Below are 16,202 nucleotides of genomic sequence, written 5' to 3' on the forward strand. Positions count from 1 at the left end.
GCAGCAGGATCCCTCAGCTCTTTGGGTTCAAGCACATCAGATGCGGATCAGAATTACGATTACCTTACAGACTGGGGACCTCACTTCAAACATCTTGCAGGCATGTATGCTTCCCACAGAAGTGTGGGGGATTAGCTATGCAGGGGTTTGTTATTCTCCTAAACTGCAAAACTAGATGTGGATTGTTTAAAAAGAGATCATCCCACATTTAAGGATGAGAGATAAAAACCCAAGGGATTTTTTCCTGGGAAGTCTTGGATGTAGACATCTTTTGAAAAATCCCATTAGGCATGTCATGAGGTGAGGGGACGGAGAAGCCCATTTGAAAATCTTGTGGCTGTTTAGGTATCCAAATGCAAACTGTGCTGCTTTGGATATCCAGGCCCCTGTCTGGATACTGAAAATCTGAGACCAGCATGTAAAAAAAGGAGGAATAGAAGCCATAAATGGACATTGTAAACACTCTGTCATCCATAAGCTTTAAACTGTTTCCAAAGTTCAGACAGACTTTTACTGCTGCAGTTGAAAATATTCATTAACCAAAGTTAAATGTGCATATTTGTATAATGCTTCGTTATATAAATACACTTGTGGGGGAAAAGTAGACCATAGATATTCTAATACATTTGTCAGATATGCTCACAGAACTATCTATTTATTTTTCTTATGATGATAAAACTAAAACAAATGTCTTTTCTTATCACTGAAAAAATAAAAACCTATTATAACATCAGCAAGTATTTGTTGTCATTTTAGTTTTTAATGGAGCTATTGGAAAATGTGTAAACCAATACTTAATTTAGCAAATAAGATAGAAAAGAAGAAATCAGTTCAAGTTAGAATCAATATTCAACATAAATACTGCAATCGACCACACTATGTATGACTGTACTTAGTACAAAATGCTGTCCAAATACAAGCATTTCTCCTTTTATTAAAAGTTTAAAGTTTGACTGATTTACCAGCACAGATTTATTTTTTTATTATGGAATATAAAATTATCTGCAGTAGTCAGTAAAAATCTTTAAAATGCTAAGGTGACAGTTATAAAACTTAATGTATAACAGTAGATAATAGGATAATTAAATGTTTTGATGTTAATCCACTTCTGAAAATGATCCTGAATCATTCTTCAAGACTCAAGTAAGATTTCAAAATTAATTTCCCAAACATTCCATAATGGGTATAAAGCTCTCTCAGAGTATTCTTTTACTCTTACTTGTACCAATACCCAGCAGCAATTTTGGAACTGAGGGTCAACAAATGTATTCGAAATGGTCTTCCTGAAAAAAAACGATCTGCCTGGCTTTTGTTCACCTCTAGTTTATCAAGTACTTATTTTACAGAAATTGCATTGTGCAATCAAGTGATTGACAGATTTCCACAGCTAAAAACCACCGTCAGGATAATCATGCAATGTATTTCTTCTTTTTTTTCTCTCCCCATTTTTTTTTTTTTAAATAAGATTTTAGGTAACTTCTTTTGAATTATAGAGAGCCAGGAAAAGCTTATGCAAGAAAATAAACAAAAACCAAAAGTAATAAAGAAATAAAGAAACCCAAACAACAAAATTATGTGCAACGTACAAGCTCTACAACATTTGCTACAATTGCTGTTCACCGAAGAAAACCAAGACATGTAGGCTTAATGGAAAGGTGCCAGCACAGAGTTTAAATCCCTGTCAGCTAAAAATAAAACATGGAGGAGTTTGAAAATCAGTCTGAAAATCTCCAGTGTGAGGTCTGGTGAAGGCAGAAACATTATTCATGCTATTCATAGCTGGAAAAATATAGGCAGGGAAGGTCATCCGACCAGGTGCAGATGAAGCAACATCTGCTTCATAAGGAAGAACTGGTTCTCGCCAGTCTCATGCTGGGACCCCAGTATGAATGAGCATCTACAAAACAACTTTAAAAGATGTACAAATTAAAACATTTTATTAATGGCTCTAACATTAGTGTCCAATGGCTCTGAAACAGATGTGACACTATAACTTCTATTTGGGATAATATTGTACACATTAGTAACTTGTCTCATGGAGCAGATATACATGCACTGGCTGTTGGAGATGGTGGAAAGTGTGTTTGTAGGATGAGGTCTATAGATTTATGAGGGTTATACCCTAAACAAATCCTTATTCCACAGATGGTCCCAGTGGCATTAGCAGAATTCTTCGTGCTTTCAGGTTGTATTTAGTACAAAAAGGATAACAGTGTCTGATCCTTTCTCAATCCAAAGATTTTGTCCATTTACGTGGGGAAATAGCCTTCAACACTCAACTGTATTCGCACTTTTAATTTCCTCTTTTTACTGTAAGGAACGTTAACGATAAATACTTTTAGGCACCAGTGGAAACCACTGCCATGTAATTTTTGTAACCATGTATGCCATTGTCAGTAACTCTTATTATCATCATCATCATGGCTTGGCTTCATGGACGAAGATTTGGGAAACTCTTATATGAAAGAGAATAGTGGCTAAAATGGGTATTGAATGGTCCGAAAAAGTATCAGACCATGCTTGCCCAGCAGAGAAAGGAAGTGTTTTGCTCCAAATAAATTATTCCTAGCTGTTACCAGGCCACATTTTATTAGAATCCTTGTATTCAATAGAAGTCAAACCTCTCAATTTATTACCACATGTGAGAAAAGAACCTGAGTAACTTCACATTTCTTTTAATGTACTTAATTTAGCTGAACAAAGTCTGCAAAAACATTTGTAGAAGTGTTTGCTTATTTGAAGGAAGTAAATGCTCTGAGGAAGCCAAAAATAAACATATAAGGGACATCACAATAATTAAGAATATGAAATTAATAAAGGATAACTTACAAGCAGGAATTCTATGAGATGAGTTCTATTAAAATGTGGAATGGTTTTCCCAAGAGAATCCTCTGTTACCTTGATCTTCTAAAATTCTTTAGTAGCTAGAACTAGCCATGCTATTGGCTGAAGTGAAGAATGCAAGTATTTCACCAGATAGTAAATATATATTTAGCTGTTCATGACCTGCATGAAGGAATATAGGGAAGACTTATTTACTGGTCAAAGGAATTATAATCATACACACTGCTTTTCTGTATGAATGCTTTGAAGAGATGTTGCTGTATATTAATTTTTCTGTAACATGGTAATGAGACGGGCTGAGACCTAGTGAAATATCTGACAAAAGATTGGTTTCCTGCTTCAGTCCTCACTCACAGGGATTCAGAGTGTTTTGTTATTGATTTTATTATTTAAAAGCTCAGGAAACAAAGACTACGCATACATTAATAAATGCTTAACAGTCAGATGTCTGAAGTTAAAAATCAAAAGACCAAAATCACTTGATAGCACATTCAGACTCTTTGTGACTGGGAAAGGGTATTTCATTAATTGATTCACCCAAAATAAAATGGTTTCATTTGATTTTCATTTTGTATATGATAATGTAGGGTTTTTATTGTCATAACACTGAGAAGCAATCCTGCTTGCCACTGAGGATAATCCTTGTCTTTAATTCACATAATTCTTCTCCTGCATTTCTTCACAGATACTGTCATTACACTCCGAGCTTTGCTTTCAAAATTTGCATTGGAAATATGGTTGTTTTAACACTCATTCTTAACTGTATGGGGTAACCCTGACAGATGAGAGTAAAATATTTTTGAAAAGACAGTGTGCATTTTATGCTTCAAAGTCAAATCTAATATATGCTCTCTGAGGAGTAGAAGTTGAAGGAGATTATGTGATTTTACATTCTGGCAAAGAACACATTTTACCCTTGATCCAGAATATGAACAAATAGAGTGGAAGTTATATGAAAAATATCAGTAGCTATTAGTAAAGTCTATAAGATTTCTCTACCAGAAAATTGGTAAACCTGCATTTTATAAAGAAACATAGAGTGAATTAATGTTTCTAAAACAAAGTTGACACATTTTGAAACAATAATTTGGATGCTCTTACTCAGAAAAAAGTATTTCTTCATAGGCGTATCTGTATCAGCCTTATGTCTCATACACAGAGTCCAAGGAACAGTAAGGTTTAACTATAGTGCACAGAAGGAGAGAACATACACACAGAGAGACTGCTTAGATCTGTATGAAACATTTTATCCACAGCAAATAGATAATAACAATAGCCAGAAATATGCAGAAGACTCAAGAGGGTATCTGCCAGCAAAGGCAGATATATGGTAAATATTAATAATTGTGATTAGAAACCATCATTACTCCACAAAACTCTCCCAGAGCAGAAACTAGAACAGTATTTCAATGGCTGATAATTCCCCAAACATTTTAACTGTGATTTAGATAACACTTTAATATTAAAGTTTATACTGTAAACAATACTCCACATACGGAGGTTCGAATAAGATTGGCTTGTGGAGAAATAATAAGGTCTGCATACCTGTGTCTGGCCAAAAGTATGCAACAGAAGTTATTGGACTGAAGCACAAAAGGATGCAAACCTACCCACAGATATATTGATGTTGTTATGAGTAAATTAATCTCTGTCATCACAAATTTCTCTGAGAAGAGATTTTACAAAGGGTATCTTGAACAACTGTTTCAGTAGCTTAGGAGCTAGAAAAAGAATATTTTATGTACTGATTCTGCATGTTGGATTTACAAATATCAAAAATATCCCCCATTATTAATAGTGAGGATAACGGATACAAAGCAAGAACTGGATGGCCCTGAAGACTGAAGAATAGAAAATGGATAAAATGTAACAGCAAAATTAGCAATCATTCACTCTGGAAATAGCTCCTAAAAAAAAAAAATCTGCTCTTATACTGGGCACTTGTCCAGTAGAATAATTAAACAGGACAAGGAAACTCTAGCTGCTAAAATAGCTATGAACCACTGACAAGATTCAGCCCAGAAATGCCAATGGATGATACAATGGACAAAAGAAAATGTTGACCATGAAATTAAGTTGAGATTAGATTACCTTACCCTTTAATTACTTGATAACTCATTCTCTTTTGTTAGACTCCAACTGGTCACACTAGTATTGTTTCTGAAAGTCGCACATTCATATAAACTGTCACACATTCATAAAAACTATAATCCAGAGGCATTTCCAGTATTAATTATTATTAAGGTGATTTCACAGGACAAAAACTTGTTACTATATTATTATTTACTTCAAACATGCAAACTCTTTGGCAAGGCCAAACAGATGTGGCCAACAGATGTGAAAGAGTTGAAAGAGATAAAAGGAGATATCCTTAAACACCTCGTTTTATCATTTCAACAGTCTAATTCAATATGCGCACATTTACTCATATATTCCATGAATCACATTTCATTGGCTGCAAGTGCCAATTTACTTACATGCCTAATGAATTCAAGATATCATTACAATAATTTTACAAATGTTTTACGAGAATTCTTAAAGATTACAGTGACTTCAGTAATATAACCTTTACCCAAGGCAGCTTTTCAGAAAAAATCTTACCACGTTTTTGCCATCACTGAATGTAAAAACATCCTAGTAGCTTCTAAAAGCTGCAGTTCATCTCACCCAAACTTAGCCACATAAAAATCAATGTAAATTATTCAACTTCCCTCCCGTCCTGTGCTGTCACTCCCTCGGATATCCCAGAAGTTCAGGGCAGGCTGGGCACTCTTCAGGACAGCAAAAAGAGAGCGGTGTTCCTCCTACGGGACTGACTTAGCCACGTAGAACTTCCACAGCCAAGAACTCCTGCTGATACATCTCCTTCATGTCGCTGGGGACTGTAACTGAAGAAGCACCCCCAAAGCTTCATCTGCTTTACCTCAGGAGTATGAGGATTCTGTTTTGTCTTCTTACCTTTATGTACATTTGGGCATGTTTTTTAAAACCTAATAAATGTTTTTCTTTGACAATATTTCCTGTCTTGAATGATTATTATTGCTTTACAGTTTTCTACTAACAGCTAAAGGTTTCCAAGTCAGCTCCTTGCGGAGATAGCAATTTTACAACCACGGATTTCAGGAAATTCAGAGAAAGAGACAGGAAATCAAGGCCAAGGGAGGTTAGATGATTCATGTAGCTAGTCAGCTGCTGAGATAGAAACAAGCTGTGGATTCTGAAATAGTCAGTCTATTGTCCCGCAGCCTGGACTACAGGTAATTTTTTTGCAGCTCTGCCTGTTCTTTCTTGGTGAATAATAAGGTAATTTAAAATGAAAATGCTATGTTCATCTGTGTTGGTCTGTTCTGGTTTTGTAGGTCACTTTGAACAACTTTTTACCCATGACCATTGCCAAACCAGGTGAAAATAATGCAACTGCTAGTTTCTTGCTCATGATGCTTTTTACCGATGTGATCCAGAACATAAGAGCAGGAGTGGCTTTAAATGAAAAAAGCAAGTTAGGGGTACAGCTCAGGGAAACACCTTAGCTTGTCCTCTCCCTGATAGATAACTTACCTAGATGTACTTTCGCTGTGTTGTGCCTTAAAAGAAACAAAAAGCCTTAGCAAATGTGGGTCTCTCAAAATACCCTTTTTTTTAATAAGAAATTTTTTTTTATAAGTTACAGTCTATGAATAAGATTCACAGTTAATTGTGGAGAAACAGAAGAAATTGAGATAAAAGAGACTTGAAATGTTTAAGGAAATTGCTATTGACTTCTTACCAATTGCAACCAAATTGCAGACAAGGTTGCTTGGACACCCACCAATTTGTTAGATGCTGTGTCTTGTTATAGACAACATTCAAAGGCAGTAATTTACTTTGGTCTGACTAAAGTTAATACTAGCCCAGTTGCTAAAACTCTTAATTCAAATTACATACCTTTCAAGTGCTGTATAATCAAACTTTTCCCTCTCTACTGCTTTTATGTTTTATATTCTGCCTCTACGGTTTCATTCTGGAGCAGGAGGACCACAAGTCATCAATATCACCAGTCCATTGCCGGGAAGAATGTGACAGTGGCATTGATCATGTCTTACTCCTTGCTCCAGCATTTGCTTGGGTGCATTTCTATATGTTTGATAACATTCTTTACACTTTCGTCTTTCTTCACTGCTCTACAGGTTTGAACCTACTTTATACGGTTTGCTTTCGTAGGCTGAATACCAGTTTGTTCTAAAGCTCATTTTACCGAGCTCCCAATGTCTCATCCCTTTGGTGATCAGAAATTAAGCATTGTTAAGCTGCTTGTATGTCATAGCACTCTGTGCCAACCGCAGCATGCTGGGACAATGCTTTCAAGGCCTGCTCTCATTTTATGATTTTACTCTATGCTGCATTTTATTCTAAGCCCATAGTTTCACACTACAGCAAATAACTCAAATAATTACATAAAATTTTCATATATATATGTGTATAGTTACATCACACAATTATACAAAGTTAAGCAAAGCTGAAACAAATTAGTTAATAGTAGCTCGATCATTAGGCAATTTCTTCTATGGTTAAATAAGCCAAAACACATCTCCAGTCAGGCCAAGGTTAGTCCAAAGAACAGCTGGGTGGTCCTGAAACCTGTGTTTTCCTGTCGTTCAGGCTTTTACAAACAATGGTATCTCCATACTTACTACCTACAAGTCTACAATCCCTGGAAGGTTTTTAAAGGGACAATAAGAAACTAAAAATTAACTGTCCCCTACTACTTCAGGTATTTCTGGAAGTGTCATCAGCTCTGAAAGAAGATAGCCCTGACCTTTCTGTTCGTCTGAGTTACCAGAAAAAATTAAACATAAGAACTAATATGATTTGTAAGCATTTGCCAGAAATGTATTCTCATCCTTGCTATTTCTTCAGGTTTCTCTGTAATATGAAATTCCTGCCTGTTTACCACATGTTTTGGTCCATGGACCTTTGTCCTCAGCTGCAAGTTCCTCAGCCTTCTGCTCTATAACTGCCCCTGTGTTCTAGATGGTTCAGATTCACTAAATAAACCCCACCAACCAACCAACCAACCAATCAACTAACTGACCAACAAACCAACCATGAACACAACAGGCAGTCTGCAATACTTATTCCAACAGGATAGTAATATTTATTTTCTGTTGTTATTGGAGAGCGGTAGAGACTATGAGGACCTGATGATTAGAGAACAAAGTGAGCACTTCTGCTATAAACTTGTAAAATTTTGGAACAGCAGAAATCCAAAGTAGAATCTACTTGGCTGATGCCAAGGAAAAGAACGTTGTAATGTAAGTCGTTTTGAGGACATTCGAAATGCATGAAATAGCTGTTGCAGCAGACCACTCTGAAGCCCCGCTTCACCCCTTGTGGACGAAGCAGACCTTTGCAGGCTGTTAATAATGTTGATGTAATGGATTAGGCCTGAGTAGCAGGGTAAATGGAAAGGAAAAACAATTCTGGACACGGAAAAGTGCATCCAGTTTGTATGACATCTCTAACTTTCCTTTGCAGTGTCCAGGACATAAGTTTACTGTTCCTGACATTCCTTGTAAAATTAGCTTTCCAAGTTTCCCCTCCTTCTTGATTTACTGGCTTGTAGGTTTCTGACAAGTGTGGACATTTTGCTCTGAGCATTTTTGCTCCAAGCATTTTCTTGATGTTCCTTTTCCTGTGCTCCCTTAAAAGAAAATAATAACAGAAAAGGAAGAAAAGGAAAAGAGCAGGAGGGAACCAAAAACACCGCAAGCAGGTAGAAATGCCTCCGTAGAATGCAGTTTGAAACACAATCAGAAATGGATCTTACCAGGAGTTCTACAAATTAATCTGTAATAAAAGAAGAATTTGGCCATTTATTCTCCTTTTGTAGGGCACAAAATACTGGTATAGACACCTCACAACACTGTTGCAATTGTAGAGATGTGGGACATCAGATATGCTTTCCATCATCTTATTCCCTCAGTGTGACATGTTACAGATATTTTAATGTAGCTCTGACAAGGGTCACTTACTTCCATGAATGGTAGAATGAACTTGTTAAGATTTACCTAAAAAGCCCAACAACAACCAAAATGAGAGGTGTCCCAAGACCACTAGTAAACTGGAAGTAAAATGTAACAGCCGTCTGAGTGAAGAGTTTCACATGCTAGTATGATACTCACTGTCATCTCTTTTGCTTAACTAACTCAAAAGGGAAAGCAACACGTTGGCCAATTTAATAGTTACATCCAGAAATATCCTAGCTGGGCGAAAGGAAAGGTACACGATAAGTAGCATAACCATCTGCTTATCTGGAAAGCTGTTAGTACACAGATGAGCTCAAAGTACAGGCTTTCTGTTTGGTTTTTTGATGATTTAAGAGGTGCAAACAACTTTTTGCAGACACTAATATGCATATGTAGGTAACTCAAGCATACAAACTCTGTTTTCTTAGATAAATAACGTCGTCCTAAAACAAAAAATTCTTGCTTATTTCTTTGTTTGATCACAGTTAGTCACAATAAAATGTACCAGAATTGCCCAACTTCCTGGGAATGTAATATTCCATGCCATTTTACAGAAGCTGGCATACCTTAAAAAAAGTGTTAAATTCAATCCCAGTATACCTGAAGGACTTTTTGGATTCCCACCTCCTTACTACTGCCTCTCATAGCAACTGCTGAAGGGAGCCCCGGCTGTCTGTACCTGGATAAGAGTGTGGGAGGACAAGAAAAAACGCAAAAGTCATACAAATCAGAAATCAGAAAAAACACAAAAATCATACAACTCAAAATTAGAAATTAAGTCACAAGTCATCTCTGATAATGTAAAAAAAAATGCACAAAAATATTTTGTAGCTCTTGTAAAGCGCTTGAAGGTGGACTTTAGAGATGAAATCCAGATAGATACAAACTTCAATCTTCCTACCCCTGTGATAGTTTTAAAATGACGCTATATCCCTGATCCATCCTCTGTGCTTTCAAAAGTATGTATGTGCCAACAGTGTAAATATAGGAAAACATAATTTTCTGGCAGAACAAGTATTTTCTTCTACGCTACCTAAATTTCAGGTTTTTATGTTAATCTTTGAGCACATTCCAGGCAACAGTCCAGCTCAATCTGACATTATAGCTTTCAAAATCTTCCTTCTTCTGGTCTCAGATGTCTTTTTTTACTCTGCATGTTCCTCATCAAAAAAGCTAATTATCCAATTTACAACATGTGTTCTAAATCCCTACCACCAGAAGCCGATATGCTGAAGCCCCAGTGCATGCTTAACCCTATCCTAATGGAAAACAAGTAGAAAATAAAAAAGTGCCTGCTGATTTTCTCAGAAGGTATTTTTCTTTTTCCTGAGACAGGATTCTCTGCTTGGAGCAATCAATCATCCATACAGTGAGAAACCACATCAGAAAAGTCCTTAGAATAATGTCATTGTGGGGATATTTATGGCAATTTTTGTTAAAGTATGGAGCTATTTACTGGTGGTAATGTTTCATGCAGGTTTGCTTAGACTAATGGATGGGGAAAAAAAATCACTAAGCAGCCTCACTGCTGGAAATTCTGGGTGTCTGTGAAAGCACACGGGCTCATTAAGACTGTGCTCAGATGCTTTAACACCGAGCAGTTTTATAGACCGTTATACTATCGAAACAATTCTGCAAATGTTTGCCCAACATTTTTATATTAGTGTTATTCTGCATTGCTGGACTACTCTAAAAACTTTACTAAGAACCTTATCAGCTGTCTGTTGGGTTTACGCACCTCACTGCAAAAGATCAGGGTAAGACAGCAGGACTAAGTTCTTGGTTTTTGAACCGCTACTCTAATAAGTCTTAATTGTCGCAGGATGCTATTTGTGGTGTTGAAAGCTCTCATCAACTGAACTTACTTTGCAAAGTTATTGAAACAATCCTAATGAACTGTAGCTGGGTCTGCTGGCTTTATTTATTTCTTTCTTTTTCTGCTTATTGCTGAAAATAGTTTTTCATCTATCTAAGGAGTGGATTTTTATTGCTTTACGAGAGGCCTGAAGAGCCAGTGCTTACTGAGAATTACTGCACGAGCAGCTTCCGCTAAGCAGATGATTATATGCATCCTTTCATGCTCCTATATTAACTTAAATGCTGATTATTGTGGTTCTTTTCCATTCACTTTCTTTCTTTTTTCTTTTTTTTTTTTTTCTTTTTTTTACTTAAGATGGTTCATATGGGTTCAAGTCTGAGCATGTAAAGCATAGATGTGCTACAGTAGGGTCTACTTTGTACACCCCAGAGCTTATTGGTGAGAAAATCCTGATATCCAGGATTAGCTTTACACTGTGATTAACTTTTCAGTGGCAGCAGGATGGGATTTTTAATTCTAGGTTTTAATAAGTTTATGTCAGTTATCAGCTGAACACTTTGGTTAGAAATACACTATTCTCATACGAAATGCCTTTATTCTACATCCCCTTCTTTTTCTCAGCTTCTCATAAACCAATTCTGCAAATAATTCTTATTCTTTCTTAAAGGATTAATTTCAAAATGGACTCACACAAGGCTTTCAAACTTCAATATTTCAGTTATTTTCATTTCCAAATGATTTTTCTGTTGAATCATGCGTAAGTATTAATGCAGCATCCACTGTCAAACAAATCATGACTGTTTCTGGCTTACATATATGGGTTTAGCTGGGGAAGGAGAGTAGAAAAAATGGTAAACGATAAGGAACTAAAAGTTATGGAAGGTTTTGTCACAGTTTTGAGATACGATCAGGTTAAAACCTGTTACTGACTTTGGGACTTTAGAGAAATAAGAACAATCATGCTCAGAAAATATCCACCTACACAATTCTAAGGGTTGACTTTTGAATCCCGAGCTGACCAACCATCACCTGACAGCAGCCTGGGGCACTCTGTCTGAAAAAGGCTCTCTGGTTGAGTTAGTGAATTTATTTTTTATTTTTATTCCTATACTGTGTGTAACAGGCTACAGTATTTGATACTTTACCACGATACTCTTTTTGAAAAGGTATGAATCCATTGTAGAGCTCTTAAGGACGATATAATCGAAGGTTGTTTCATGTAGCTGTGTTATTTTGTCTCAGAAATGCCCATCAATTCAGTTTGATTATAGGAAATTCAAACACACATCCTGTTTTTTTTTCCCATTTATCCCATTGTAAGTGCAATATCCATCTGCCTCATGATCTGCTTTTACCTCCAATTACCAGAAGTATAGTCATAGCAAAGCTAACACTAAAAACAAATTATTGGTCTGGATATTACCCACACCCTTTGGCAGCTGAAAATTATTTACTTTACTGAATACACAGACAATAAGGGTTTCTGTGTAAGGGACCAGGAAGGCTTGAAAAATTCACCAAGATGCTGTGCAAAGTGATAGACTGTGCAGCCTAAGGAGTTGTGTAGTATTCCTTCCTGTAGGAGACACTTCTGGGAAGGTAGCAACAGCAGTGTGGTACAGGTAGAGACTGCGCAGGAGAAGTTTTGCTCCTGTCACCCTCGTTCTAGTGTACATGTGTATACAGGAATAGTCAGGTAGGTGCAGAGGACCATGTGAATACTCCCACCACCCTCTGAGCTGTCCATACGCCAGCCAGCTGTAGGTATAGAAACAACCACATTACCATTCAAACACAGAAATAAACCCTTATTAAAAAGGAATAATACTCCCAATACCATGGTCTAAACCCAGTTCCAGTATGCAGCTCCAGAATCGTAACTAGCTTATGTGCGGCTGCCTTGGCATATTTACACCTGCCTGCCCGCACCTCTCTGCAGAGAGGGGCTCTAATATTAGCTTAGCCCTGACTTACTCTGTGAGCATTATTATACTATTAGAGGTCAAATTCAAAAGAGCAGCTTCTCAGGGGAGCAGGCATTAGTATTTTGTGAGTTAACTATTCTAGCAGCATCCAGTAACACCGAAAATTGCAGAAGTGGACCTTCCATTATTAATCACTTGTTTCTTCAAGTGGTGCTCTGTTTTCTAATTAATTGGTCATATAAGACTTAGAGAAACTCAGGGTCAGAAATTGCTGGAAATTAGGGGAGAGTAGTTGAGCACTTCAAACCAGCCATAAAGGAACAAAGGTTAAATTCTGCCTTTGAGCAGTACTTATGTCAGGCAGACTACAGCCTGAAAACATGCACTTTATGAAATAAACTTCAGCTGTTTTTATTCTGCACAGAGCATGGAAAGCCAGATAATTTACTGCAGTCGAGCACATGCTTGTTTTGTTTTGTTGTTATTATTGTTATAAATAAAACCAAGGAAGAATAAGCGATCCCAGCCAATGGAGAAATGTTATTGCTATAAATGTAGAGCTTTGAAATACTGCACAAACTGAGAAATCAAACGAAGAGAGAGCATTACTTAAAAGATTTCTAAGAAAATGAATAAAGAAGGGATTCTTATAATGGGGGAGTGGGGAGTGGGGGGGAATAAAGAAAGAGTAAAAGGGGTTACGGGCAGCTTGCTTTGTTCCTCCACCACAGTGGGTCTCCTGCTGTTCGGGGGCTGAAGTTGTTTCTGTAGGAGAGCCAGAGGCCAGAGAAGGGGAACTGTAAACGAAATAATCAGCTTCCCCTTAGAAGAGGTAGAGCTTAGGAGTGGCAAGAAGGACCCATCTCATCCTCCTCATTGATAATGCGGTCAGAGCTTACACAAAATGCCTTGCTCTGAGCAGAGCCTTCCATAGGGACTGTAGATGCATGTTCCTATAGCACTAGAGGGCACAAGGCTGCAACTTGTTACCAGACGCATCCTATAAAGAGATAGACTTCATCAACTAGGAATACTTGTTTGTGGGGAGGGCGAGGGAGGAGAAACCCACTTTCTGCATGATGGGGATATATTTCTACATCTGTGTTAATACCTTGATTGTGTTTTCTAACAGTACAGGAATGTATTTTGCACTATTTCCCAAGTACAAGGAGTGAGATTTGTTCTTTTTGCATGCGGTGTTTTGCCCCCTCAGAAAGGCTAGAGAACAAAAGCAGAGGTTATTTAGCCTGGCTGTCTTGAAGACTAGGTGGTTTTCTGAATAAACCTCACTGGCAGCATGGTGGTTTGCCTGGTAAATTAGACTTGATCATGAATCTAAAAGAACCAAACCTAGTGCTCAAAAAGTTAAACTGATAGCCAGAAAGGACGTGGTTCCAGACTGAACTGCCCTAAACATGATAAGATTTGCCAGTACTGTCTGTGTAAGCGGAATTAAAAAAAAAAATTCCAAATATTCCAGAATAATGCAGGTAAGGCAACTCTGATAGTGGCATCCATGCAGTTGGCATCCTTTCCTCTTAACCTGTTGTTATATAACATTGTACGTGAAGGGTCCATTGAGTCCATCGGGTTGCTTGGCTGATATCCCAGGGCAGATAGTTGGCACCAAGTAAGAATGACAAATTCTGGCTGTTCAGTATGTGACAGGATTTTTATCACCAGCTATTAGAGCTGATGGCACTCTCTTGTTCAGTTTCATTGAAATGATCTTTATTCATGTTCTTAGTAGAGATTTCTGAGGTGAGAAGTTTTACAGCTATTACACAGCTCCATATACATTTGCATATATATATATTTATAAAATATTGTTTCCTAATGAAAACTTGAGACAATGACATGACATTCATTTGTGTTTGTCAGGCATGAGGGGATTACAGCATAAGAAAAACAGTTAAAAAATCACTAGAAGTTACAAACCCTCCAGAAAAATATTAGTTTAAAATAAAAATGCATTTTTTTCTTTTTAGTTATGTGTGAATTCTTAACACATATCTATATTTTATTCTTTCTCCTCTGAAACTTTTGGTTTGGTTCAGAAATAGTTTCTCTGGCTTCAGTATTTTGCAACATTTGATTTTACATTTCATGAATAATTTTTCACTCTTCTGCTATTCCTTTGAATGATTTTTTTCAGAAGGATGTTTACTATCTACAGTTTTCCTTACAAGATTCATGTTATTTAGCCATTGACCTGCACTGCCACACCTGGTGCTGGTAGGGGGGGAAGCTTAAAGATTCCCTCCCAAGCTCTCCACAAGCCACCTATGAAGATCTGCATGAAATGCTGGAAACACTCTCGTTCTGTTTGAGAAAACAGGTGGTTGAAACTGATTGTCATGCAGTGCAATAATTCCACAGAATCACAGATATGGCTGCAATCAGAAGTGACCAGTGGAGGTCATCTGGTCCAGTTCCCCGGCTCAAGCCTGTTTCCCAGGACCGTGTCCTGCTGGCTTTTGAATATTTCCACAAATTCCCTGGGCAACCTGTGCTAGTGCTCAATCACCCTCACAGTAAAGAAGTGTTTCCTGATGTTCAGAGGGAACCTCTGGATGGCAGCACAACCTTTTGGCCTGTCAGTCACTCCTCCCAGCTTTGTGTCACCCACAAACTTGCTGAGGGTACGTTCTATCCCATCATGCAACTCGTTAATAAAGATGTTGTAGAGGACTGGACCCAGTGTTGATCCCTGGGAAATGCATCTAGTTACTGGCCTCCACAGGCTTCGTGCCACTGATTGTCATGCTCTGGGCTTACATGCTCTGCCGGTTCTCAATCTACTTCACTGTCTGCTCATCCAGCCCATAATTCATCAGCTTCTCTATCAGGATCTTTTGTGAGACAGAGCCAAAAGCCTTCCTGAAGACAAGGTGTGCAATATCCTGCTCTCTACCAAGCCAGGTGTCTTACCCTGTAAGGCTATCTGATTGGTCAACCATGGCTTCCCCTCGGTGAATCTTTGCCAACTACTCTCAGTCACCTTCTTGTCCTTCATGTGCTTGGAAACAGTTTCCAGGATTAGTTGTTCCAGGATTTTACTTTTTGTCTGTGCTCTCTGTTTAACTATATTTAAATGCTAGTCTCACAGTAAAATCTCAAAGACGTCAACTTTCAAACCTCTGGAGAAGTACTAGCGACTTTGAGAGAAACTTGATTGATTTTCCTATCTGTAAAACAGGCTAAATGGTATTTTACTGCTTCGTACAAAACAGAATAAGTTTATTTTAAATCAGCTCCTGAATGTATTCTGTAAAACCCATTTTTGTTTTTCTTTTCCCTACGCACCTCAGCAAGTGGAACAGTTTTATCAGTCCTAGCTCAATTAATTTATTGTACTATTTGACCCCAGAATATGTTAAAATAGTGCTTAATATACATAAAAAATCGGTATATTTAGAATTCACTTTTCTGTAGCTGCCTGATTGTAGCAGTGTCATATTCCAAGCATAATTATCTTTCAAAGAAAGAAAATAATTAGCTCTAACTTGGCATTCATTGAAATGTCTTTCCAGTCTTTTGTAAAGATGTTGATTTCATAGACTAGCTTCCAAACTCATGTTGGCAATAAATCACGAGCACCATATTCTA

The 16,202-nt window shown here is 37.4% G+C and overlaps 1 protein-coding gene across 1 annotated transcript in view; it reads left to right on the forward strand.

Annotated features, from left to right (window-relative positions):
- Positions 1 to 135, forward strand: part of CDH19 (cadherin 19, type 2) — a 38,721-nt gene extending 38,586 nt beyond the window's left edge. Inside the window, exon 12 of the mRNA XM_010131411.1 lies at positions 1 to 135. This exon is cut by the window's left edge and continues 1 nt beyond it. Within this exon, the coding sequence (XP_010129713.1) occupies positions 1 to 135 (135 nt within the window).
- The last annotated feature ends 16,067 nt before the right edge of the window (positions 136 to 16,202 follow it).

This window comes from Buceros rhinoceros, unplaced genomic scaffold (genome assembly GCF_000710305.1).
Source record: "Buceros rhinoceros silvestris isolate BGI_N320 unplaced genomic scaffold, ASM71030v1 scaffold3742, whole genome shotgun sequence".
Lineage (NCBI taxonomy): Eukaryota > Metazoa > Chordata > Aves > Bucerotiformes > Bucerotidae > Buceros > Buceros rhinoceros.